The sequence below is a fragment of the Lontra canadensis genome, unplaced genomic scaffold (assembly GCF_010015895.1).
Source record: "Lontra canadensis isolate GAN:19392208 unplaced genomic scaffold, GSC_riverotter_1.0 scaffold29, whole genome shotgun sequence".
NCBI lineage: Eukaryota > Metazoa > Chordata > Mammalia > Carnivora > Mustelidae > Lontra > Lontra canadensis.
The window spans coordinates 10,967,927-10,992,966 of NW_022631023.1; the positions used below are offsets into that span (position 1 = coordinate 10,967,927).

At 41.9% G+C, this 25,040-nt stretch overlaps 1 protein-coding gene and 1 non-coding gene across 6 annotated transcripts in view; both read right to left on the reverse strand.

Moving 5' to 3' along the window:
- Positions 1-25,040, reverse strand: part of ITSN1 (intersectin 1) — a 213,539-nt gene that overhangs the window by 121,914 nt on the left and 66,585 nt on the right. For all 5 annotated transcript variants that reach the window (XM_032865391.1, XM_032865389.1, XM_032865390.1 and 2 more), the window contains exons 2-5: positions 21,944-22,003; positions 19,287-19,379; positions 18,003-18,066; positions 6,484-6,644 (exon numbers count right to left, since the gene is read on the reverse strand). In XM_032865391.1, coding sequence (XP_032721282.1) covers positions 6,484-6,644; positions 18,003-18,066; positions 19,287-19,379; positions 21,944-21,971 — 346 coding nt within the window. In that variant the 5' untranslated portion in view covers positions 21,972-22,003. The remainder of the gene's footprint in view (positions 1-6,483; positions 6,645-18,002; positions 18,067-19,286; positions 19,380-21,943; positions 22,004-25,040) is intronic.
- Positions 24,739-24,879, reverse strand: LOC116872427. The gene has a single exon (XR_004383635.1). It is a non-coding gene; the product is annotated as a U4 spliceosomal RNA (small nuclear RNA).

Consider the following 25,040-nt stretch of genomic DNA (forward strand, 5'->3'; position numbering starts at 1 on the left):
TAGCTCTTCATGTGCCTATACATTTGTATGTATCCTTCATCATATCCTTTATAACGAACTGACAAACCTAAGTAAATACTTCCCTGAGTTTTGTGAGGTGCTCTAGCAAATTACAGAAAGGGGAAGCAGGGTATGTGGGAGCCTCGGACTTTGTAGTCAAGTCGCAGAGAAGTAGGGGTACCCTGGGGACCCAGCGCTTGTGACTCAAGCATGAAGTGAGGACAGTGTTGTGGGACTGGACCCTTCCATCCTCAGAATGTGACGCTAACGCCAGCAGTTACCGTCAGAATTGAGTTTAATTATAAGATAGTAAATTAGTGTCCAGAGAGTTGGAAAATTGGGTGGCCTGGTTCTTCTGGACACAAAATTCTTGGCTTAGTAGTTCCTTGATAATCCTAACTATGTTACCATTTCCTTCTGAGATAAAGCACTGCTGGAGAAAAAGTCTGAAGATATTCTAATTTTCTTTCCCTTCTAAGTCATGTGCTTCCTTTTTCTACATACCCAAATAATTTGTTTTACTAGAATTTATCTTAGTGTTGGTTTCTCCAGGCTGATATTCTCAAGCACATGAAATCCTCTTTCAAACACAGTGTCAAATGCTTTAGGTCCAGGAAGTCGTCTTCAACTAGTCTTTGCCATTTGTTCTCGTCCCTTGCTTCGGTCTTCTTCTTTAGGGACTCCATCTCCCTTATATTTAATTTCCTTTGCCTTCAATATTGGTCACTTTTCCTCAATTCCTTATTATCTCTTGTTAATTTTGTTTTCATTCTTGAAATCGGCCTCTTTTCACCTTCTGTTTCTCTTGTGATAGTGTCTCTTGAGTTGCTTCTAGTTTGGTCTCCATTTCTGAAATGACTTTTTTTTTCTTTCTCCTTCTCTCCTGAGTTCTGTTGCCTTATTGCGGCTTTAAAATTCTGATTGTGTTGGTCTTCCACGACTTGTGTCATTTTCTTAGTATTTTTTAGCTTTGGAAATCGCAGGTTACTGGGGTGCCGTCACTGTTCACAGGGCGTTACTCGGCTCTTTATTCTCCTTTTTCTAATAATAACTTTGTGTGGGATTTGACCTTGCCTGATACTGCCCGTCACTCATTTTTATGTGCGCCTTGCTTCCTGGGATTTCCAGCCTCTGTTCTCCACCCCCACGTTTGTCTGGACCTTCTCCTCCTGTGATGTCTGTGTCGCTGCCCTGCTCAACTGATTCCATTCCCAGTCATTTCTCCACAGTGTGGGGGTTTGTCACAGGTGGAAGCTTTGTTGAGCCAGCTTTTAAAAATAGCTGCTACGAAGATCATCATCTTCTTGCCAACTGACTACCTTTACTGAATGAATATTTTCTAAATATTTCTGAAGAAATAAATCTGCCAGAGGCTGTGTTTTGGGTACCATCTCTCTTGACTATGCTAAATCTTAATTCCTGGGCGCCTGGGTGGCTCAGTGGGTTAAGCCTCTGCCTTAGGCTCAGGTCATGGTCCCAGGGTCCTGGGATTGAATCCCACATTGGACTCCGCTCAGCGGGAAGCCTGCTTCCCCCTCTCTCTGCCTGCCTCTCTGACTACTTGTGATTTCTCTCTGTGTTAAATAAATAAAATCTTTAAAATCAATCAATCAATCAATCTTATTCCTGAAATTTTCCCACCTCTCTTCAACCATTGGGTTTTCCCTTGCTCTTTTAAAAATCCAGGGGTAGGGTGCCTGGGTGTTTCAGTGGGTTAAAGCCTCTGCCTCCGACTCAGGTCATGATCCCAGAGTCTGGGATTGAGCCCTGAATCAGGCTCTCTGCTCGGCAAGGAGCCTGCCTCCCTTCCTCTGTCTCTGCCTGCCTCTCTGCCTACTTGTGATCTCTGTCAACTAAATGAATAAAACCTTTAGAAAAAAAAAATTAAAAATAAAAATAAAAATCCAGGGGCACTTCCCATCCTGAACACACCAGCCTTGGAAAGGCCGACAGGCTCTTCCAGCTGCCTCTCTCCTTCACAGTCAAACTACCCCCCTCTTCTAAGCCTCCAATTAGGCTTTTGTCTGTACCACTCCAAAGAAACTGCTTTTCAAGGTCATCTTGCCAAATCCAATCACTGTTCTGTCCCATTCTTCCTCATTCTCACAAAAGCAACTCAAATAATAGAACGCTCCCTCCTTGAAAAATGTTCTTGGCTACTGGGAAACCAACCTCCTCTTGCTTCTTCCCCTTTTACTACCCCTTTAAAATGTCACACAGCATGCCAAGGCTTGGCCCCAGGTCTTCTGCCTGCTCTAGCTACACATTCTAAGATATTTCATCCAGTCCCAGGGCTTTTAATGCCATGCATATTCCAATTCTCCCAGAGCTGATGGTCTCTCTTCTGAGATCCAGACCCATGGATTCATCTGCCTCCTTGGAAATCCACTAAATCTCTCACACCTAACTAGAGACCAAAGCCTGATATACTTTTCCTCCAAAATACAGGATACAATGAGCCTAATCCTATTCTATCTTCCACATTGATTATCACTACCCAGATGGAAAACTCCATCACCTCTTGCCCATAACAAAAACCTCCTTCCTGATTTCCCTGATGCTACTTCGGTTCCCCTGCAACCCAGTCTTCGGATAACGAAGATTATGTTTTCTAAATGTCTATTTATCTATCTGTTTTCTAAATGTCTACTCCCCTACCTGGAAGCTCTCTGTAGCTTTCCACTGCCCCTAGAATACAAGTCTGATTCCTTAGTGGTTTTATTAGGCCCTAAACCATCTGGCTCTTGCCCTACCTCCTTGCCCATAAGGCCTACCAATACCTCAGCCAGCACTGCTTTGCTCTCATTTTTGCTTCTTGCATATACCAACTTCATTTTTGCCTTAGGACCTTTCTTAACTGCTGTTCCATTTGCCTGGAAGGTTTCTCCCCTAGGTTCTTCACGGGGCTCTCATGTCTAGGTCAGCTCAAAGTCATCTCTCCCAGGAGAATTCTGCCCCGATCACCTTCTCCCATCGGTATCTCTATCATATTACCGTTCTTACAGAACTGATTGCCCTTATCTTGCCCTGAAACCGTTCATCTACTTGCTTAGTTTCCCCAACTTAAAAAGCAGCTTCACAGTAGCAGGAGCCATGATGTCCTGCTTACCAACCTGTTCCCAGCAACTAGGACACACCGCTGGGGTTTAAAAAGAATGGTTTAATCTGCAGTACCTGAGTGGCTTAGTCGGTTAGGAGCCAGACTCTTAATTTTGACTCAGGTTATGATCTCAGGGTTACTTATAAGCCTAGGCCCTGTGGGAGACTCCACACAGGGCATGGGGCCTGGTTAAGATTCTTTCTTTCTCCCTTTGCCCCTCTACAATCTAAAAAAAAATAAATAATAAAAATAATAATGATGATTTAATCTAATAAAACCATGGGATCTGGCAAAAAAAAAAAAATTAAACGACAAACTCCCCCTGAAACAGTTGAATATATAGTCAAAAAGGAATTATTCTGTGTGTAATATTCCTTCCTCCACTGAAAGAAAAAGATACCCAGCACACTCACAGAATTTCCTACAATACAGCTCGCTACCCTTAGGCAAGTCACAGCACCACTCACCACAACCCCCTTTTCTCTCCGTAACAGGAAAGGTGAACAAAACAGTTGCTCAACCCACAGCTAGCCTTAATTCCACGTGTTAACACGTGCCTCAGCAGCCCTGCAGACCATGAAGCGTGGAGCAGTGCCGCTCCATGCAACCCCTATGGTTTGGTAAGAATGAAGGTGGGAAGAGAGAAGATGGTAAGGAAACCAAGAGCCTTTGAAAAACGGTATGTGGAGAGGCTCCACCTCCCTTTTTAGGAATGTGGTCTTAAGCCAACTTCACCTTCCTGTGACCTCGGTTCTCTCATTCATGTAACAGGGCTAATAATTTCTGCAGATTTTAGGGTTACTGTTGCGACCAAATAAAATACAATACCTGAAGGTATGATATGTAAAAGGGCCAGGAAATGCCTGGCCAGATAATTTTTACTATTAACTAGAAAGTAATGATCCTAGTAACAAATGATTTTCTTCTCGAATAGCCACATAAGAAGTGTAAAAAAAAAAAAAAAAATTATCCTGGGTTGAGCTGAAAGATAGAACTAGAAATACTAGTAAAGGTCAGGTGTTTGAGCAAAGCTAAGCAAACCTGGTTAGGACACAACGTACTTTTAACTTCTCTCATGTTCTGCCATTCCCTGGTGATTTGCCTCTTGGAAATAATTTACTGAGGATGCTGATGTGGCGAAAAGGAGGGGGAGGAAAGGCAGTGGAGGAGCCCCGGGGAGGAGCTCAGGACTGGATGGCAGAATGGGGGCTCAGAAATTCCAGGCTCCTGGGGCTCCTGGGTGGCTCAGTGGGTTAAAGCCTCTGCTTTCGGCTCAGGTCATAATCCCGGGGTCCTGGGATCAAGCTCTACATCGGGCTCTCTGCTCTGCAGGGAGCCTGCTTTCTTTTCTCTCTCTCTGCCTGCCTCTCTGCCTACTTGTGATCTCTGTCTGTCAAATAAATAAATAAAATCTTTAAAAAAAAAAAAAAAAAAAAAGGAAAGAAATTCCAGGCTCCCTTGGAGGAAGGGGCAGCTTACTTAAGTGGCAGTAAACCCCTTGGGCAGGTGAGGCCGCAACCTCATGGAAATAAAGCAGCAGTGACTCTGGAGTTGAAAGTCCTGCTGCAGAATGGAATAAGAGAAGACATATTAAATGTTAGAGGGAGAATCACTGACCCCCACGTTTGAGGGAAAAAGAGGAAATGGGATGCCTCAGGTTATTGGACTCTCTGTCCCCCCTGAGGTATCTTCTTGCAGCACCGGAAGGGAAGCCAAAAGAAAACCAAATACCCTTTAGCTGTTTTAACCCACGGGTCCTGACCAAAGGTTGGCTACAGGGACCTTCAGGGAATTCAGAACCATCTGCACTTAAATAAACTGGCTGGCTAAGGGCTGCGGGCTGCAAACACACAATGGACAAGGCCAGCCAGGGCCCTGGTCACGTGGAGAGGACAATCCGTCCTCTTCACCTCCGCTCTTACTAGCTTTTGCTCATGTGTGATTTCCTGAGTTTCTCTTTTTTTCTCTTGGATCACCACGATCCTTGCCTGACCCCAAACCTGCACCCTTCCCTTTATGACCACAAGTCTTGTGATTAAACGTCACCAAAACAAAGGCAATGCACGGTTTGTTTTTAAGAGTAAATCTATTCAGTAAAACCACAGTATGTCTTTATCTCAGCTTATCATTAATTTATATCAGAGACAACCTGCACTGCTACTGACTGCCCCCTTCCAAACCTACTTCACCAGATCACCTGTCATCTGATCTGTCAGGAGGAAGAAAGGGAAACTCTAGCCACAACTTCTGTGTTTTGTTAAAACTGTCTAAGAACTTTCTCATGAATCAGATATTAGATCTGATTACTGTAATCTTTAAAGTCTAGAGTGAGAACAGAAGAAATCAGAACTTTTGGTGATCTTAGTCAATTAATTCCCGATTAGTTTTTAAGAAAAACACCTGGCTACAAGGCATCTTTTCATGGATCTGTGTTTTTGGCTGAGATACTGTTTATTTAGTCCTGCTTATTTTGTTCCAAGGAAGAATTTAATGGGGCCAGTTGTCTCAATACTATGAATTTAAAAATATATTGCTAGATACTATTATCCAAAGGAGCTGTTTGTGTGCCAGGGAAAATGAAGAGGTTCTGGAAACAGAAAGCCAAAAGGAAGCATGTTGCATTGTCAAGGGTCAAAGATGTAGTAAGGGCAATGAAAAGAAAATACAGTGGTAGACCACAAGTGTATGTCTTTTGCCCCAACAGTCTGAACCTTTGCTTTCGTTTTGTTTACTAGCACCTGTTAAAAAGAAAACCACAGGAACCAAATGGTGTCACTCAGACCAAGTCACCAAACCTGGGACTTAATACCAAACTAATGGCAGAGTCAACCTCTCCCAGCAACAAGGCCTTAGGCAGTGGGTCATGAATTTTCAGATCAGGACCAGTGAGGTCAGCTGTCCCATCCGCCCTCTCCATCCCCCCAAAGGAAGATGAGGTAATTGACCTGATAAGACCCCCCCCCCCACCACGTTCCCCTCCAGGGAAAATGATGGGGCTAGGTACAATCCTTTCTTTTCTTTTGCTAACAACTTTCTTGCCCCACCCTCCCTCCTGTAAAATCTTCCATTTCAGAAACCTCTCTGAGCTCCCCTCTACTGGCTCCACAGGATGCTGCCCCATTCAGGAGCTGCTTAATAAAACCAATTACAACTTCAAATCTACTCAGGTGAACTTCTGTTCTTTAACACATGCTGGGGTTCGAATGTGAACATGGTCTTCTCCTCCAGCATTATCTCCCTGCACAGGACCAGGACCCATCATTTTTCGGACAGAACTGCCTCCTAGAATACCACAAGGCTACACACAGAAAAGGGGAAAAAGAGGGAAAAGTATTTTTAAGGTCTACAATGAAATATAGGAACCAAGTCCATTTCAGACTTACCAAAGGCTGGTGTGCTAGAAATAGCAACGGGTTGCTGTTTCATGACAGGGGGAAGTGAGGAAGGGAGTTGATATCCTTGCAGCTTGAGTTTGATGAGTTTCATAGCTATGGAAAACTCGACTTGATCCATTCGTCCATCATTGTTCATATCAGCTAGTGCCCTGCAAACCAACATGGAGGGCGAAGAATGACTCTGACCATAAAAGGGTCTTTCCTAAACCACCCTTCCCACCCACATCAGTCAGCTCCCTTCATCCGGGGGCAAACAAAAGAGAAGAAAACCAAGCAGACCAAGTGGAAACAGAACTTGTTTACCAAGCTACAGGGAGTAACCTGGGAATACTGGCAAGGCTTTGTATAAAAGTAAAATACTTTCTACTGTGTTATGCTTTACTTATAGGAAACAGGAGGTAATTTTCAGTCTGAATGCCAGGATATGGGCTTTGGATATCAATATGGGATTCTTTTTGAGGTGGGGAAAATGTTCTAGAATTGGATAGTGGCCATGATTGCACGACTCTGTGAACACACTAAAAACCAGTGAATTATACATTTAAAAGGGTGAATTTTGTAGTGTAAGTTATGTCATAATAAAGATGTTAGGGGAAGGGGCACCTGGCTGGCTCAGGGTCATGAGTTCATGCCCCACGTTTCCCCTAAAAAGACGTTAGGGGGAAAAAGATCAGAAAAGAGATGGGACGCCTGGCTGGCTCAGTTGGTTAAGCAGCTGCCTTCGGCTCAGGTCATGATCCCAGCGTCCTGGGATCGAGTCCCACATCGGGCTCCTTGCTCGTCAGGGAGCCTGCTTCTCCCTCTGCCTCTGCCTGCCATTCTGTCTGCCTGTGCTCGCTCTCTCTCCCTCTCTCTCTCTGACAAATAAATAAATAAAATCTTTAAAAAAAAAAAAAAAAAAAGAAAAGAGAGTTTATTTCTACAGATACTCATCTGGACAGCACCAACTCCTCTGTGGGGTTCTACCAATCTTCCCATGGAGACTATGCTACGATATAGTTCTACAACCTTTAAAGCTGTGAAAATTAATTAAATGAGCTTACACATTTAAAAATGGCTCAGGGGGCGCCTGGGTTGCTCAGTCATTAACCGTCTGCCTTTGGCTCAAGTCATGATCCCAGGATCCTGGGATCGAGGCCCACATCGGGCTCCCTGCTCAGCGGGAAGCCTGCTTCTCCCTCTCCCACTCCCCCTACTTGTGTTCCCTCTCTCTGTGTGTCTTTCTCTGTCAAATAAATAAATAAAATTTTTTTAAAAATGGAACTCAGAAATGGTCAAGTGTAACTTGCAATGAGTGTTTTCCTCCCCAGGATTTCATTTTTATTTTTTAATTTAATTTTAGTAGATTTGACAACGCTATGTTCAGTTTTGGTGCAATGAGCTTTAATGCATATTCTCTCGAATAAGCTTAATAAGCAAAAAAGGTTTTTGCAAGTGGAAACGACTTTCATGCAAACCACAACTGTGCATTTTGACAATTAACCTCTTTTTAAATTTTTAAAATTAACACATAATGTATCATTTGATTCGGGGGTACAGATCTGTGATCATCAGTCTTATACAACACCCAGCATTCACCACAACACATACCCTCCCCAATGTCACCCAGCCACTCCATTCCCCCACCCCCGGCTCCCTTCAGGAGACCTCAGTTTGTTTCCTAAGATTCAAAGTCTCTTATGGTTTGTCTCCCTCTCTGGTTTCATCTTGTTTCATTTTTCAGCTCTTCTGCCTGAAAAATGTTCATCCCTTCAGGTGCCTGGGTGGCTCAGTCAGTTAAGTAAGTGACTGCCTTTGGCTCAGGTCCTGCACTCCCTGCTCACCAGGAAGCCTGCTTCTCCCTCTCTTCCCTGTTCATGCTCTCTTGCTATCTGTACCTCTCTCTCTCTCTCAAATAAATACATAAAATCTTAAAAAAAAATTTCATCCAGATTTCATTTCTTTTAGTCTAGATATTAAAAATGTTAAGAGGGCACCTGGGTGGCTCAGTGTAAGCCTCTGCCTTCCGCTGGGGTCAGGATCTCAGGGTCCTGGGATCTGTCCAGCATTGGGCTCTCTGTTCACCAGGGAGCCTGCTTCCCCCACCCCATCCGCCTCTCTGTCTACTTGTAATCTCTCTTGCTGTCAAATAGATGAATAAAATCTTTCAAAAGAAAAAAATAAATAAATAAAAATAAAGATGTTAAGATGATTTTTTTTTAAAAAGCGATCTACTTTATTTGAAAAACCAAATGATAAGAACAGCTACTCCCAATTAAATTGCCACCACTAGCCAGCTTTTAAATGATCCACATCTACATAAGTGTCCAAAAAAGACAATTAAGTTTCACAGAAAATTATCCTATATTGCTGGAGTTAACTCAAGGAATGAAAACATAAAACACAATGAAAAGAATGACATATAGTAAAGATTAAAAATCTCTAAAAGTTGTTAAGAGTCAACACTCTTTTGGGAAGTAAAAAAAAGGGATGCCGGGGTGGCTCAGTTGGTAAACCGTGTGGCTTTGGCTCAGATCATGATCTCAGGGTCCTGGGGTGGAGCCCTGCATCGGGCTCCCTGCTCAGTGGGAAGCCTGCTTCTCCCTCTCCGTCTGCCTCTGCCTGCTGCTTCCCCTGCTTGGGCTGTCAAATAAATAAATAAAATCTTAAAAAAAAAAAAAGTAAGAAAAAGTCATCAAAGTGGGAGATGGGCTACAGAAGCCATGTTTATGCCTCAGGTGGGAACAGACCTCGGCTCTCCTATAGTCTGTGATCCCCTTCGGCAAACCCTACCAGTGGAGTCCGAATTCCACTCACCTGCTGAGAGCCTGAGGGTCATTCTGCACGTGGATCTTGGTCACCTGAATTCGTACATGAACTCATCATTCATATCCTTTGTTAGTAAGTTTTCTGAGGGACTACGTGTCTTTTTCTTGTCAGTTATAAGAGATTGTTGTATGTGACGTCTTTGCTGTCAATTTTATCTCTCAATTGTTGAGTTCTTAAAATTTATCATTGGTCTGTGCATAATATCGTTACTGTAAGAAATTCTGTTTTTATACCATATGATTTCACTTACACGTGGAATCCAAAAAACAAATTGAACAAACAAAATTAAATGGTAACAGACTCATAAATGTCAGGCACTGTTACACGCTTGAAACTAACATAATACAACTTTTATGAACTAATCCAGCCTCTTCTCATGGAACTAAAAAATATTTTTGCTGTATATTAAATGTTCATATGAAGTGACGTATTTCTGGATTAACAATTCCCAGTTCAATATGACAGTGATCTGATCATACTCGCTCCGTGGTACAGTCTGGTATCTGGGAAGACTTTTCCTTTCTTGCGGTGCCTGGTGGCTCAGTCGGTTAAGTGTCCGACTCTGGATTTTGGCTCAGATCATGATCTCAGGGTCGTGGGATGACGTGCCACGCTGGGGTCCCCACTCAGTACAGCATCTGCTTGTCCTTCTCCCTCTGGCCCTCCCTCCACTCGCTCTCTACTCTCTCACTCTATCTCTCCCAAATAAACAAATAAATAAATAAAATCTGAAAACAAGATTTTGTTTGGCTATTCACAGATGTTTGTGTTCTTCCCTATGAATTTTAAGATCATTGATCTATTCTACAAACAACCCTACTGGGAACCAAGCTGCCACTGCATTAAAGAGCCCACCAAAGACAATAGCATGTCCATCTACTCAAATTTACAAACATTTCCTTTAATAAGATTAGATCACTTTGGGGGTACCTGGGTGGGTAAGTCACTTAACTGTCAATTAAGCACCAGACTCTTGATTTTGGCTCAGGTCACAATCTCAGGGTCATGGGATGGAGCCCCGTGTGGGACTCCCCACTTAGCAAGGAGCCTGCTTGAGATTTTCTTTCTCAATCTCCCTCTGTCCCTGCTCCTCCACACTCTCTCTCTGTCTCTCTCTAAAATAAATGAGTAATAAATCTGTTTTTAAAAAGGATTGATCAGGGGCGCCTGGGTGGCTCAGTGGGTTAAGCCTCTGCCTTCAGTTCACGTCATGATCTCAGGGTCCTGGGATGCATCCAGCTCTCTGCTCAGCAGGTTCCCCTCTCTCTCTGCCTGCTGCTCTGCCTACTTGTGATTTCTCTCTCTCTGTCAAATAATAAATAAATTTAAAAATCTTTAAAAAAAATAAAAAGGATAGATCACTTTTTTTATGTAAGCAATTACTTTTGGTAATTTTTTAAAAGATTTTATTGATTGATTGATTGAGAGAGAGAGAGAACGCAAACAGGGGAAGGGGCAGAGACAGGAGAGAGAGAATCTCAAGCAGGCTCTACACTGAGCCCAGAGTCCCATGCAGGGCTCGATCCCACAACCCTGAAATCATGAACTGATCCGAAACCAAGAGTCAGACGCTTATAACTGACTGAGCCACCTAGGCGCCCCAGTTACTTTTCTTATTAAATGTGTTCTTAGGAGTTTTATCATCCCATCACTATTTTAAATGGAACACTTGCCCGCTTCTGTATTTCGGTGCTTACTTCCAACACAGAAAAATCTTGCTTTCAATAATCATTTATGCTATAATCAGCTATCTTACCAAACTTCTATAAATATTATTTTTTTAACCTACAATAGCTTAGGTTATAGCTAACTATACTATTGCATAACTAGCAAAAAAGAGTTAACTTTCATTTCCAATATTTATACACTTCCCTTTTTTTTGGTTGGTCTTACTGAGTGTAAGACATCATTGAATGTGTGAGCATCCTGCTAAGCTCTGGGTTTCAGTGAAAGGGCTGTAGTGTTTCACTGTTTAGAGTAAATTTTGGTAACGATCATTAGAAAGTCACCTGACATATTTAAAAAGTTTCCTTTCTACATATTAGGTATGGGGTGTGTGTGTGTGTATTATTTTTTTAACATCAAATGCCTACTCAGCATCTGCTGATCAGATCACACTTCCTTTTATCTGTTGCTATAATACTGAGAGAATGCCTTAATTCTGCACCAAACTTGCACTCATGGCATAAACTCAATTTGGTCATAATTTTAAATATATTGTGAAATTCTATTTGCTAACATTTTGTTTTGATTTTTGTATCAATATTCATAATTGAGACTGTCTCTGGCTGTCTTGTTTTTGTAACTATCTTTCAGGTTTTATAAAGGAAGTTAAATAAGTAAAATGAGAGGATCAACCTTCCTTCTTTTGTTAAGTTTTTCTAAAAAGATACTCAGCTATATTAGATGGTTCTCAGGGGAAAAGAAAAACTTGCCAACAATCAACATCAACATGCACGTTAAAAAAAAAAAAAAAATCAAGCAGAGAGATTCTCACTCCCTATCCCCAACATCGCAGCCCCCAAACACATTTTTCTAAGGAGAAACAAATATCCAATGTGGGATAACGACTAGTTGGAGGAAAAGAGACCAGTACCCTAAGAGTTGAATTAGAAGAATGTCATGTTTCTAAAAGCCTTCCACTGAATACCTCAGTGGGAGAGGAGAGGAGACATTTAACTCTCAAGTTCCTGGTGCTTGACTTTAAGCCACCCACCAAAATCCCACCTTTTTTTTTTTTTTTTTTTTTTTTGAGAATCTTGCTTGATTTTTTCTTAAAACCTTTTTCTCCTCAACTAACAGAATGTAAGTGTTGGGACTCACTGGTAGTGATAACTCAAAGGGCTTTATGCAAACACAGTAGTTATTTCTACAAAGCTCAGCTTTCTCCCCCACCCCCTTTCCCCAGTAAAAAAGCTGGAACTCTGGAAGACCTGAAATTCTATTTCTGAAGGTTTCTCTGCCAAAAAAAACACCTCAGCTCTGCCATCCACTTTCATCTTCCATCTACATATACTCATTTCTAATAATCCCCCTGAAAGATGAACTAAAAACCTAGGAATCTGAAAATTAAATTCACAAAACTTCCAAAGCAGAAAAAATACATATGCAAAAAACAAGCTTAGGTCAAACAATAGCTGTTTATGACTCTTAAAAACGAGCTAATCTTAAATACATAGCACACATACATAGCAACAGGCAGGGCTGAGATGAGAAGGGGACCACAGGTATGCTGATACCTTAAGGGAAAAACAAACCACGTATCCCTCTCATGCATTGGAGGTAGGAAAAAGCGCTCAAACTCCAAATGAAGGGAAATCTGGCAACATCTACAGAACTACCCAGGCCTTTACTCTTGGACCTAGCAAATGCACTCATAGGAATTTACTCTTAAGATACACCAATAGTATAAAAATATTTATGCTTTAGTTCATTCATTGGTACATTATTAGAAGTAACTGTAACACACACACACACACACACACACACACACACACGAGACTGGTTGGATATACTAAGGTGTTATCTTCTACAATGAATACTATGTAACTGTAGGAAAAAAAAAAAAACAGAAAGACATCTCTAGGGAATGACACCAGTGATTTCCAGAATGTGTTAAGTAAGAAAAGTGAGGAACAAAAGAACATTTAAAGGCTAGGTAACCTTTAAAATAAGAAGGAAGAGGAAATAATTAAAATATTATTACGGTATTATGAAGCTGCTGTTTTTTCCAGAAGGATGATAAGAAACTAATTCAGGGCACAGGACAAAGTGCTGGCATGGGGAGTGACACTTCTCTCTGCACTCCCATTTTGGTACAGTGTTGGCTTTTGGAACCTTGTTAATGTGTGCCGTACTAAGAAATAGAATTAAGTCCACAATTCACAAAAAAGGAGATCCCTAGGGACGCCTGGGTGGCTCAGTTGGTTAAGCAGCTGCCTTCGGCTCAGGTCATGATCCCAGCGTCCTGGGATCGAGTTCCGCATCAGGCTCCTTGCTCGGCGGGGAGCCTGCTTCTCCCTCTGCCTCTGTCTGCCTGTGCTCGCTCTCTCTCCCTCTCTCTCTGACAAATAAATAAAATCTTTAAAAAAAAAAAAAAAAAAAAGGAGATCCCTAAAGCAAATAAAAAAGGGAAGCCTGTGTTAGGAGCAGGTGGGCAGAGGGAACTACTCTGCATGAGTGGTCAGGAAGTACTTCTCTGAAACCAGAAGGGTAATCAGCCAGCAAGCTGCATTACAGATTACAGGAGGAGGAAATACCAAGTGCGATGCCCCAGAGGCAAGGAGGAACCTGGTGCATTTCAACAGAGAGGTCAGTGAAGCTGGGATACAGAAATTGAGGAAGAGAGAGGTACAAAATAAGAGAAGAGGAAAATAGAAGAGGGTCAGCTCGGGTTGGGACTTGGAACCTAGATAGGACTTTGGGTTTTCTTCTCAACGGGGAGCTTATAATGGATTTACTTTTTCCAAAGAGAGTCTGGGCACTGTACAGAGAAAGAAATCTAAAGGGGGAAGTGTGAGAAAGACTCCAGTGGACAGTAGGATTGTAGACAGAAAGAAATGGCCAGAATGGGGAGAAAGTCTGTAAATGGAACCAAAAGATGTGTTGATGGGCTGAAGGCATACGGTGAGGAAAAGAGAGGAACCAAGCGTGGCTCCCAGCAGCTGGACAGATGCCTAATGCCATGCACTGAGGATGGAGGGGATGAGGGATGGAGGTGTGGGGAACAAGAGTCCAGGATGCCTTTTTGGGGAGGGGGATGAATTTGGCAAATTGATCTCGTTGAGGGCTGAAGGTTCTTCTGCCATATGCACAGAAGTGTCCTAAGAAACTAGATGTTGTACAGCTGGTGGCCCTCACCCATGCCCCACCCTTGAATAGATCACCAAGCTATTCTCGTATTTGCCTTTATGTCTCTGGATCCTGCCTTCTGTCTCAGGGCCCATGCCCCAGTGGGCCTCCCTTCCCCTCATTTCTCTCCTTAGAAGCCTCTAATCTCCATTTCTGTGGCCCCCACTGCCTCTGATGCCAAAGCCTTCTTCATTCAGCCTCTTTTTATTTCCTGGACCCACCAAGGCTCCTGTCCACCCCCCTCCGCTTTCTTCTCTTCCCTCTGCACATTAGGCCAAGGTTGGAACAACGTTAAGTATCCGAAGTTGCCAAAAGGATACAGGATATTTGCCAGTTTCCTTTCAGTTCCTTATTAGTAAGACAATTTCTAAGAAGTTATACCATCTTTGGTCACTGTTACGCTTTGGCATTACACCCACTGACTTGACTCCATCCTCTGGAAATTCAGGTTTTCCTGTGTTATTAACTAGAAAACAGACTGGAAAGATAAGCAGTCCCGAAGAATCAGTAGGTTACAGTTTAAAAGTTCTCAAACTAAGGGAGCCTGGGTCGCGTAGCCTGGTTAAGCTTCCAACACCTGATCTCTACTCGGGTCTTGATCTCAGGGTCATGACTTAGGAGCCCACTTAAAAAAAGGAAGAGACAGATCAATGTCCCAAACTAGCTACCTGCAATACAGCATCTACCTGGAACAAAAACTGTCCAGGTGTGAAACACATGTTATCACTCATGGATTCCCACCTAGGAAAATAATGCCCAGAGAGATAGAGACGATTACAGTCCCTAACTCTCAATCCAGTACTTTCTTCTTCCCCACATGACTGACAAAGAGACTGCCCAAACCTTCAGACTCCAACCCAACTCTCCTTCTACCAAAAGGGTCAATGGCCTTCCCTGGGACCCCACCAGAAAAACCGTAAGAGAACACAAGATGAGCACAGAGACAGGGAGTGAAAACTATTTCACTGGATCAGCTGTTATTATTTATACATTTAAAAGCCTAACTCTGGGGCACCTGGGTGGCTCAGTGGGTTAAGCCTCTGCCTTCGGCTCAGGTCATGATCTCAGGGTCCTGGGATTGAGCCCCACATCAGGCTCTCTGCTCAGCAGGGTGCCTGCTTCCCTCTCTCTCTCTGCCTGCTTCTCTGCCTACTTGTGATCTCTCTCTGTCAAATAAATAAATAAAATCTTTAAAAAAACAAACAAAAAAAAGCCTAACTCTGGGGAACCTGGGTGGCTCAGTGGGTTAAAGCCTCTGCCTTCGGCTCAGGTCATGATCTCAGGGTCCTGGGATCGAGCCCCACATCGGGCTCTCTGCTCGGCAGGGAGCCTGCTTCCTCCTCTCTCTGAGCGCTTCTCTGCCTACTTGTGATCTGTCAAATAAATGAATAAAATCTCAAAAAAAAAATTTTTAGAGGAAAAAAAAATGTGAAATGTACTAGATGATACTTTATTTTTCCATTACACTTATTATCATGTGACAATTTTTATACTGTTCTTAACTATACCCTTTCACCAGACTGTAATTTCTATGAAAGCACGGATTTTGTCTATTCTGTTCACTGCTGCATCCCCAGCACCTACAATAGTCACTGCCCCACAGAAGACATTCAATAAGTATTTTTCCACTGCTGAGTGAATAAACGTTAAGTGAGATCTTCCAGAAGCAGATATGCATCATAAAACTGCTTCTCGAATGAATATTCATAAATTGGGAATATGACATAAAAGCAGAATTCAAGGGAAGACGTAATGCCTGCGAAAGGAAGGTGCTAGTGAGTGACCTTGACTGCTGGTGGGAAATACAATCATATACCAGAACGCAAAGCAAAAGAAAGCTTCTTACAGTGAACACAGATGTCACGTGTCTCTCGAATTTAACTCGGGCACTTAACTGCCAGGTCAGTGCACCCGTGCTCACATGAGCATGAGTTCTCGCTCCCCTGCCCCTCAACCATCCCACCCCTTTATTTATTTATTTATTTATTTTTTAGATTTTATTTATTTATTTGACAGACAGAGATCACAAGTAGGCAGAGAGGCAGGCAGAGAGAGAGGAGAAAGCAGGCTCCCCGCTGAGCAGAGAGCCCGATGTGGGGCTCGATCCCAGGACCCTGGGATCATGACCTGAGCCGAAGGCAGAGGCTTTAACCCACTGAGCCACTCAGGCGCCCCCCCCTTTATTTTAAAAGCAATTCCAAAAACCTGGGTTATGTGCCTTTCCCAGCTCAAAGTGGATCAGAAGTAAGAGCTAGAAGGGCATCACGGAAGCAGCTAACTGGAAGAGTCGGTCTGGCAGCCAATATGCTGACAACCAGGAAAAGGAACATAAAGCAGACACCCAAAAAAGCACAGGAGTCTGGTATCATTTAGTTTTGATTCAAATTTATCTGTATACAAATATATCTATATTTCCCATGAGAATTTTGCTATTCAGAACACAGTAAATGATTTTCATACTGATGACACTGGTAATCAAGCTTGGACCACATTCTGCAGACTCTGCTTGAAGGCCACAAGGGACTAGTCAATCTTTATTAATTTCCATTATACTGTTAAGAAAGGTCGATCATGGGGCGCCCGGGTGACTCAGTGGGTTAAGCCTCTGCCTTTGGCTCAGGTCATGATTTCAGGGTCCTGGGATGGAGCCCCGCATCAAGCTCTCTGCTCAGTGGGGAGCCTGCTTCCCCCTCTCTCTCCCTGCCTCTCTGCCTACCTGTGATCTATCTCTCTGTCAAATGAATAAATAAAATCTTAAAAAAAAAAATGAAAGGTGGATCATTTCAGGGGACAGGTAATTATAACTTAATTATATAATAATTATATATTATATATGTTATATATTATATATGTTATATATATTTATTATATAAATAAATATAATAAATTGGACAATTTAGTTATGGGGACTCCCCAGTCCCTGCTGATGACAGAGGTACCATTTTGTTTTGTTTTGAGGGTCTACATGCTGGGCCCCACACTATGCCCCTTATCTACAGTTTTTTATACAGTCCTTTATATACTGATTTTTTCAACAATCTTGTTAGGAAAATGTATCTGCCCATTTTCTAGATTAAAAAACAGAGGTCAGAGAGGATGAATACATGCTCAAATGATGAAGACCGAATGTTGTGCAGCTGGGATTCAAACACAGGTGAGTGACTACAAAAGTCTCTCTACCACACAGCGAGCCACCCCCACAACACCAATAAAGCCTGGAAGTATGAACTGCGAGGACTGCACGGTGCGAGGAAAACGGGACTTCTTGCAACAGACCTCAGCATGGTATGACCAAAGTCACAACCCTAAAATCCAAAATATTTGCCTCTCTTTTTTATTGTCCCTTTCTGTTCTGTACGTTCAAAGGACTGAATGCTAATTGGTGATAGTTAATCAAGGAATTCAACAGTATTTATTATGCACTGACCTTGTACAACACTGTCATAAATATAAGTTAAGGCTGTTTCACTACTGGCCCTCAAATATTTTCCTTACCTTGTGGTCATAAAAAATAGAGAACCATTGCACTATAGAGCAAGAAATGTGGGACATTCAGATGAGTATGGACAATGGGGATAAAGCTAGAATAAATTCATGAGAAAATATCAAAATATAAATTTCTCCACTGGAAATTCAGTTTTTTGACAGCACTATCCTACAAATGTCATCACTTTTCCTTTTATTCTTTTAATGTTCCATAGGAAAAGATACTTTTCAGAAGTATTCTCCGGTAAGAAGTCGTAGAGTATGTCAGACTAGAGATTTATGTTTCCTTCGAGATCTAAAGAAGCCATATTACTGGAATATTTTATTTTACCTCCTTCTGCTTCTGTGACGTTCCAACTTACCATATCTGTGCTAAAACAGGTTGAGGTAACCCAGACTGAAAAAAAAAGTTTCTAGCTTGATCACCTGTAAATTAAATAGAAAAAGTTTCAGAAAAAACAGCTGACAGATATCTTCTTACAGGAAAATTGCAAGAATAGGAGGCTAGTAATTCTGCAAATACTGACTTAAATATATGCTAAAAGCCAAATGGTAAGTCTATAAGCAAGAGCAGAATGAATCCATCTGATTGACGAGTTCACTGGCTTTAGAACTTAAAACTTTAAAAATTCATCTCAAAAAAAGGGCCTAATAAGTGTAGGCATAGACTGTCCACTTTAATTGGCTATTAAGTAAGATGGAACAGCTACACATACAACAAAGCCCATCTACAGGAATCCTCAAGGAACCCATGACCCCACTCTTCTCCTTTTTTAAGTTCCCTGTGACTCCTATTATCTACATGTCAAACGGTTGGTGCTTCTGGTACATTTATGGGAAAAAAGTAAAAATGATTATAAGAGTCACATCAACAATTAAGAATTAATAGTTTAAAGAGAACTGTGACACACACACACACACACACACACACACACACACAAAGTCCCCAGGAAATCTAGATCCCATTTTTCCTAAAGCTATCTCTGAAAGAATAACCAAACAGAAAAGATAAGAGGAAACGCAGGGGCACCTGGGGGGCTCAGTTCAGCAACCGACTCTTGGTTTCAGCTGGGTTAATGATCTCAGGGTCCTGGGATCAGCCCCGACGTCAGGCTCCATGCTCCCCACAGAGTCTGCTTGTCCCACTCTCTCCTCCTCCCCCCTCCCTCCCTCATGAGCACGTGAATAAAGAAATAAGTAAATATTTAGGGAAAAAAAAAAGAAAGGAAGGAAGGAAGGAAGAGCAAAGTACAAAAGGAACTTTAGGGATACAGCACTAAGAGAATTCTGTTGTTGTTGTTGTTTTTAAATATTCAGAATCTGTTCATTTATTTACATTTCCCAAACCAGTTCAAGACCAAAATTAAACAAGCATTTTACACTGCTTTACTATTTAAGAGAATGTGGTTCACTGACCTTTACCAATTCCCATCAGTGATACGCCCAAAACAAGTGGCTTGACATCCATAAAGGGGTGCAAACAGGTTTGAATGCAGCAGAGAAAAAGCAACTGAAAAAATACAGGCCCAAGACAAAGGCAGATGTCCCCTGGGTCATGTGTGCCCACCTTAGCTTTGCATAATAGATTTTCCACAGATAGAAGCACTAATGATAAATAAAAATGTAAAAACATGGATTCCAATTACCAGTAATAAATCCAGATACCGGCTTTAAACTATGGAACTGCTGATCATGCTTTGCTCTTTCCTCTACAGTTATGGCCCAAATATCCAGGCTGCCTGGAACCCAAAGAAGAGACAAATTATTCAATGCAAAAAGAATACCAAAGTGCTCACATGAACTATTTCCCTCGTACTTCCAGATTCTTTCCCATTATGTTATCAATAATCTCGTTAATTGGGGTGCCTGGGTGGCTCAGTGGGTTAAACCCTCTGCTTTCGGCTCAGGTCATGATCCCAGGGTCCTGGGATCGAGCCCCACATTGGGCTCTCTGCTCTCTGCTCAGCAGGGAGTCTGCTTCCCTTCCTCTCTCTCTCTGCCTGCCTCTCTGCCTACATGTGATCTCTGTCAAATAAATAAATAAAATCTTTAAAAATAGTAATAATAATCTCGTTAATTAACATCTCTTTACCCTTGGAAGTTATGCATACAAGTTAGAAAATTAAAACAGGCCAAAATAAGAAAGATACTGGGACAAATTCTTTTTTTTTTTTTTTAATCTTGTCCTATAATCTTATAGCTAGCAGGACTGTATAAGACATAGTTAACAGTCCTTTATTTACATGAACTCAAGCAACAAACCAATTTAAAACTATATTTTCAGGTGTTTTAAATGTCACAAAAACATTACACACAAAGCAAAGTTTCATAATTCATATCGCAAATGATTCCATGAAAACCTTTTTGGAGTGACAAAAATATTGAAATACTGGATTGTAGTGATGATTACACAACTCTGTAAAGTTACGAAAAGTCACTGCATTGTACAGTTAAAATGGGTGAATTTCATGCTATGTAAACTATACTTCAATAAAGACGCGTTTGAAAATAGGTATCCTGGAAAAACACAAAGGCAAACTGAAGAGAACGGGATTTGGGTTCTCCTTCAGTTTCAGCTCTAAGACTGACCAGATGCCCCTTCACTTCTGAGATCCTCCTTGCTTTCGTCCTAGGTCTCCTCAGTGTCTTCAAAATAATTTTAGCTTACATAGATGGAAGACCATCAAAAGTTCAGATGCTCCCAAAAGGTGAGAACAGGCAATATGTATGTTCATACAAAATATGAATGTGACTGGCACAAAAGCAAAATGTCTTAACGTCACACCTCCCCTCTCTATGTTGTCTGGTCGAACAGTGACAGGAAGGGTGGGATCCAGTCAGTCACTGGAAACATAATTACTGGCCACTTCCTATGTGCCAGGCACTGTGTCAGGCATCAGAGACACTGTAGTGACTGAAACAAATATGATCCCTTCACTCAGAGGCCTTGTAATCCCGCAACTCCTCCTGCCTTGTTGAAATCGTCCCTGGAACGATAAACTGAAACTGAAGCAAAAGCAAAAACACAACAAAACACAAACCTGCCCCGTAACTAAGAAGAGGGACAAAAAAAAAGAGTTTAGAGGGTTCTGTACTGGAAATCCGCAGGGACCGCAACAGATATGATCAGAGGGGTGGTGATTCGTGCCTCACTCTCCTTATGACTGGTCAGACAGTTGCCAAAAGGAAGCCATAATAACGGCAACCTCTCTTTAAACAAAACAAAACAAAATAAAAACTGGGCCAGTAAGCAAAACTAATATTTAACACTTTCATCATAATATAGGGAATATAACCTTTAAAAAAAAAAAAAAACCTCTACTTTATGCAGATTCATATGTTTTAAGCAGATAAAGTAAAACAAACAAAAATGTCCTGCTTCCAGTTCGGGTTTTGGGAAAAGTACAGAATAAATGATCCAGTCACTTCGACGAATACAATTGTGAAGAGAAAACAGTGAAAGGCAGAGGGGGCACATGAACTGAGAGCAATGTCTGGACCCTGATGGGAACCAACAAACCATAACAAAAAAAAGTCTGAAGACTGTCAGGGAAATTCTAACACTGCCTTGATAGATGAGGATATTAACGAATTATCATGAATTTTATTGGTATGACAATGGTATCATAGTTATGTTTTTGAAAGCATTCACATCATTCAGAAACACACACTAAAATATTTGTGGGTGATATGAGATGATGCCCGGGAGTTGCTTCCGAGGTATCCAAAAGAAACAATATTAAAAATAGGGTTCAGAGGGGCACCTGGCTGGCTCAGTGGGTTAAGCATCTGCCTTGGGCTCAGGTGGTGACCCTGGGGTGCCAGGACAGAGTCCTGAGTCCTGCTCTGTGGGGAGTCTGCTTCTCTCTGCCCCTCCCTCCTGCTCTGCTCTCTCTCGCTATCCCTCTCTCAAATAAATAAATACAATTTTTAAAAAATATTTTATTTATCTGACAGACAGAGATCACAAGTAGGCAGAGAAGCAGGCAGAGAGAGAGGAAGGAAAGCAGGCTCCCCGCCGAGCAGAGAGCCCGACGTGGGGCTTGATCCCAGGACCCTGTGATCATGACCTGAGCCAAAGGCAGAGGCTTTAAGCCACTGAGCCACCTGGGTGCCCCTAAATAAATAAAATCTTAAAAAAACAAAAAATAGGGTCTCAGGGCGCCTGGCTAGCTTAGCCGATAGAGCATGTGACTCTTGATCTCAGGGTCAATGGGCATGGAGCCTCCTTTAAAAAAAAAAAGGGAAGAAAAAAGAAAAAGGTCTTGAATACATTAAAAGAGAGAAATGTTTGAAAACTTACCTCCAAAAGGTGTTGGAAACTGAGCCATGGTTCTGTCACTTTTACCTTGCTAATCGACGCCTGTAAATGAAATACAACATTTAAGTTTCTGAAAACTTCATTTCCTATATACTTATAAACACAGTAACACACTGGCTTTAATGATTGGAACTGGCAGCAGTGCCAGCGCTGGGGGACAGCACTGCACATCAGAGTCACGACCAAGGGGTTCATTCATTCACTCTTTGCAGCTTCTTAGCGCCAGGTCCAAGGAGGGGCCCTGGGGAAGGCGGATGCGAGACTCTCCTCAAACATGAGGCTCAGGACAGCCTGTTTCATCACTACCGGTGGGTTGTTACTCTTTAAATACACGCTCTTTCTCTCCATCTACCCAACCCACCCATCTGCTTGGTGGTCTCAACACTGGCTTCTTTAAATGAGCACGTAGTACACGCTGCACACTCGTAGGTGCTTTATAGCTCTTATCCCTTCATCGTCACAGCCCTATGACACAGGTGAGACGCACGGGTTATTTCCATGCCCTTATTACAGAGCAAGAAAATGAGAATCAGAGAGGTGAGTGATTCGAGCAATACCACACATTTGGCCACAGAGCTGGATTTGAGCAGGGCCAGCAAACCCCAGAGCCTGCATTCTACCCCCAAGAAACACTGCCAATTTTGCGAAAGGCTGTAAACAATGTCTACTGCACTAATGCCTGTCCAGAATACCAGACACAAGCCCAAGGCTCCAAAATCCCCACCAGGCATTATTTGTTCAAGAAGAGCTGATGTGAAACCAACCCCAGCATCTTCCCCAACAAAAATAATCCACAATGAGTACCATCCTTATGCTTAACAACATGGCAGATGCCTACAGTTAAAAATGAGTACTAAATATTCATACACAAAACAATTTAGACACATTTAGATTTTTTAAAATGACAGTCCCCTACCCTAATACTCTTCAATTTTACATTCCAACCTGTCCGTGGATTTTTTTCCCCCAACTATTTTATTTTTAAACTTCCAAGAGCTCTTCCTTGTTCTCTTCTGTCCTACTACTGCATCCTTTCTTTTAATGACACATCTTTTACTCTCCTGAGTTTTTTATTAACCTGGGAAGAGGGCGGGAAGGGAGTATGTTGCTCTTTCATTGTCTTGGTTCTTACACTAGTCTCCTTTTTTTGTTTGTTGGCTGATTGTTTGTTTTGGGTCTCTCTCTCACTTTTGAGGCTTTCCTCCTCTCTCTGGTGATCCCTGGCTGCTCCTTCATATTTAAGAGTAAGGCACTAAAAAAGCAGGCCTGGGTGCCAGGTCTGTTGACAGATGGGGCAATGGTCAGATGTGCCCAGTCACATTTCACTGGGACACCTCCAAACGGCAGTATGCACAGGTCTCTTCGCTGGAGCAGTTCAGTTTGCCAGACAGAAGAGTAGAGGGAGGGTGCTGGCTTTGGCCAGGGTTGCGGGGGGGGGGGCGCAGAAAAGAAAGGAAGACATGAAGTGGCCTACACTTCCATTCGTATGCTAGCACGTATGCCCTTTATCTTCAGCCCCAAGCTTCACCTTTCTGGTCAGCAGCCTCTATGTGTCTACGAAAAACAGGACTTAAGAAGTCACCTCTCTGCTGGGGATGCAGGTGAAGACGTTCCCAAAGATCTGGATAGAGATTTTTTTTTTTTTTTAAGATTTTATTTATTTATTTGACAGAGAGAGATCACAAGTAGGCAGAAAGGCAGGCAGAGAGAGAGGGGGGAAAGCAGGCTCCCTGCTGAGCAGAGAGTCCAATGCGGGGCTCCATCCCAGGACCCTGAGATCATGACCTGAGCCAAAATCGAGTCACATGCTCAACTGACTGTGCCACCAAAGTGCCCCAATAATTTTCCAGAAAATTTTAATGTGTTTCATCTCACTTAATCTTTATAATGCTCTTTAAACGACACATCACACCTGTTTTTTGCTGAATTTACAAAAGCAGTAAGCTCTCATTTTTAAAACCATAGTAAGGGAAGGGGCACCTGGGTGGCTCAGTGGGTTAAGCCTCTGCCTTCAGCTCAGGTCATTATCCCAGGGTCCTGGGATCAAGCCCTGCATGGGGCTCTCTGCTCAGCAGGGAGCCTGCTTCCCTCTCTCTCTCTCTGCCTGCCTCTCTGCCTACTTGTGATCTCTCTCTGTCAAATAAATAAATAAAATCTTAAAGAAAAAAAACAAACAAACCATAGTAAGGTAAATAAAACATAAGAAAACATTCTGTTCTGTTCTACTTTCCTTCTATACTATTTACTGCTAAATAAAGAAAAGAAATTGATTTATCGATCTTCTTGGTACCCAGCCACTTTACTACATTTTCTTATTGGGGCTAAGTCTCTCAGATGAGTCTTTCCGGTTTTCTAGATCTACATTCTCTGGGAATGAAGAATTTAAGCTTACATTATGTGCCCAAACCAATAAAGCTAAGCTATTTAATAGCTGGAACAGCAGGAACTTTTATATTTTCCCTGTCATGCTGATGGTTTTGGCATTTCATAACCAATAAAATAGGTTCTGAATAGTTATGTTTGCTGTTGTGTTTTGGTAAATACCTTTTAAGACATTTAGGCAGTTTCCTATTATTCTTATTTAACTTGAAATTTTCATTAGAAATGGCTGCTAAATTTGTTCAGAGGCTTTTTTTGAGTATTTAGTAAGATGATCGTATATTTCGTTTTCAAGTAGCAGACTATAGTGACATAGTTCCTAATACAAATTATCCTAGAATTTATGTAATAAACCCAACTCAGATACACCTGTTATTCTTTTACTACATAACCACATCTAATTTGCTCATATTTTCTTCAGAATTTTTGCTTAGGGAAGTGTTCTGCATAATTCTACACAACAGAGATTCGAGAGAAAATAGCAATAATCACGCCTCAGATAAATCTTATTGGCTACAATACTGCCACTGCACAAAGCTTAGAATCGTGAGAAAATAGATGTATTTCTATCGTACTATGAATTTCCCCAATGATCTCTTAAAAAGGTATAATACATTTAACAGATCAAGAAATACATATAAATGTAAAGATTTAACAGTTAAAAGGCCCCAAGAAAAAATAATTTTAAGGGTGTTTTTGA